We start from the raw sequence: 2,501 nt of genomic DNA, 5'->3' as shown, positions 1-2,501 counted from the left end.
CAGGTCGTGTGCCCTTGTTTTATAGGAATCTTAGGGATGTGGGCTTCTTGATTTTTCAGCCTGCCTTCTGGGGGAGGGGCCTGCCGCGCCGATACTCAGGCAACCCTGTTTGGGTAGAGTCTCCGTGTCCCCTGCGAGGGGGGATGGGGATGGGCACACTGTGAGCTGGTATTTCCAGGCTTTTGTTCTCTGGCGGCTTTCCCTGGTGGCTTGCTGTGTCTCTTCTGAGAGTCAGAGCAGCAGTGGCCGAATCTCAGCCTCTGTCTCAGAACAGAGGGATCGCGGACCGTTCTCCACTGATGTTCTGGCCACTTTAACTCTGTTACTGTTGGTGCTGCTGAACCCTGCAATGTCCCGGGATGTGCGCCCCACACCCGGCGTCCCAGCGCTCACTTCCAGGGCTGGCGCGTCTCTGTCCTTTGTGTTTCTAACGCTGCCAGCCGCCAGCCGCCCCCACGCGCTCCCGGAGCTCCCGGTCTCAGTCTGGTTCCAGTGAGCGCACCGGAGCTCCGTTTCAGTGTGGTTGCGCGCATTCCCTGGCTCATGGTCTCAGTCTGCTCTCTCGAGGGTGCCGGTCCTTGAGTCTGCCCGCTCCCCTGTGCAGGTGGCTACCGCTTCCCGGCGCCTGAACGCGGCGGCTCCCTCCCCCTTCCGTTTATCTTCCTATATCTGTGCGCGGTTTCACGGCTCCCCTCTTCGTACCTCAATACTCAGCGCTGGAGATGTTCATTTGTAGAGATCCAGGTGTATCTTCCTGCGTCTCAGGCTGATTCCGTGAATGTCCAAGCTGGTCTGGTACCTATCCACCTCGACTCAGGGGACCGGCTGAAAAAGGGGTCCCGTACTCCTCTGCCATCTTAATTCCGGCTGCTCTGATTTTGTTTCATTCTTTCGGTGTTTTTCACTATTATACAATCTTTGTTTTATATGTTAGGTTTAACTAGGATAAACATCCTCCCTCCTTTTTACAGTTATTTCATAGCTTTGCATGTGTTTGCATGTATTCAAGTTGGATAGAATGAAATTGCACATGTAAACGGGGGACAATCCACCATTTCTAGTCTATTGTTTTATTTCTAATCTCATTTTGAACTCTCTTGATTTTCATTTTTCTGATGTTCCTTCAAGTAAGGAATACCCTTTGGAGAGTTCTCCGCCAGTCAAAGTCCACAAGCAGCGTGTCCTCGCACACGGGCCAGCTGCTGCAAGCTGCATCCAGTACTCAGGTACGCCGCGCCCAGGGCTGCCCTTCACCGCATTTCCAAGGGTCTTTTACCTGCCCCTGTTTTGTCATAAATAGAGCTTCAAAAATCTCGGTTGCATGAAGTTTTGTAGCACTGTTCGAGTCCGGATTAAAATCAAAGCTCACGTTGCCTTTGAGCGTACTGGCATTAGGGCATCCGCGCTCACGCTGGTTGCTGCTACAGATGGGAGCTCCTGGATTGGGAATTAGAAGCTCACCCAGCTCTGTGCTTTGCATGTGTGACCCTCTCCTCTGTAGCATTGGAGGGAGCCGCGAGGGGGTCGGGCTGGTTCGCGGAGGTGGAGGAGACCGCTCAGGGCGGATGACTTCAGTGTCCTGTGTGGTCGCCATCCCTCCTGGGAGGAGACTTTCCTACAGGGCCCTGCGCGTTTTGGGTTTGTGGTGGCCACATCGCTCTCGAGCGTGTTGAAATGCCTCTGCCAGACTCTTTGCTGGGTCTTCAGCACTTTTCCTAAGTGAGTTTGGAGGAGTCGGGAGCAGCTCCCGTCCACGTGGCTCTGCGATCTGAGCTCTTTCTGCAGGAGCACACGTTGTTTCTGGTTTCTAGACTTACCCGGAGGGGAGAAGATATGTTTGTCCTCAGTCCCGGTGGCTAGAAGGCCATCCCTCAGCATTTTGAGGGCATTCCTGCAGTTTTCATTACTTCCAACTATGCTAAGTTCCCTTTGTTTATCATGTAAGTTTAGTCAAAACATGTTTGAGTGATTTTGGGAAATGAGATACATACGATCATCAGTAAAGTACCTTTGTGGTGTGAGATAGTCTTGCTTATTTATGATCATGATTGTATGATGTGATTAGAAATAAAGTAGGAGCCTTGAGTTGGAAAATCATGGGGATCTGTAACTTAGTTCTGCCCTGTGTTAGGGGTAGGTTTAATTATTCCTGTGTAGCTGATCAGTATGTGTCTTTAAAATCTGTTGATGGGAGGCAGGATGCCCTGGGGCTTAGGGTTCTCTGGGTTCAGAACCCCGTGCTGACTCTGACCAGCCCTATGGCTCCTAACTCCCGGGTCCTCTCTAAAGAACGTCCTGGGGGTTGCCACCTGGTGGACCCTCACAGTGCGGTGCTTAGCCGTTGAGCAAGTGCTGTTTGTTGTAGGTTCCCTCACTACCTGACGAAACGAATGTCAGGTTAACTCAGATTCTGTATTTACCTGCTGCAAGTGCGGCTCCTGTGAGCCGTGATCTTATACGGATCTCTCTTACCGTGTTTAAGCAGGAGACGGACAGTGGCT

General features: G+C 52.0%; 1 protein-coding gene across 1 annotated transcript in view; it reads left to right on the top strand.

Annotated features, from left to right (window-relative positions):
* The window catches only part of WDR27 (WD repeat domain 27), a 103,364-nt gene that overhangs the window by 46,119 nt on the left and 54,744 nt on the right, over nt 1-2,501 (top strand). Inside the window, exons 12-13 of the mRNA XM_040627498.1 lie at nt 1,129-1,226; nt 1,898-1,940. Coding sequence (XP_040483432.1) covers nt 1,129-1,226; nt 1,898-1,940 — 141 coding nt within the window. The remainder of the gene's footprint in view (nt 1-1,128; nt 1,227-1,897; nt 1,941-2,501) is intronic.

Source organism: Ursus maritimus, unplaced genomic scaffold (genome assembly GCF_017311325.1).
Source record: "Ursus maritimus isolate PB19 unplaced genomic scaffold, ASM1731132v1 scaffold_13, whole genome shotgun sequence".
Lineage (NCBI taxonomy): Eukaryota > Metazoa > Chordata > Mammalia > Carnivora > Ursidae > Ursus > Ursus maritimus.
This window is presented reverse-complemented; position numbering and strand designations above follow the sequence as displayed.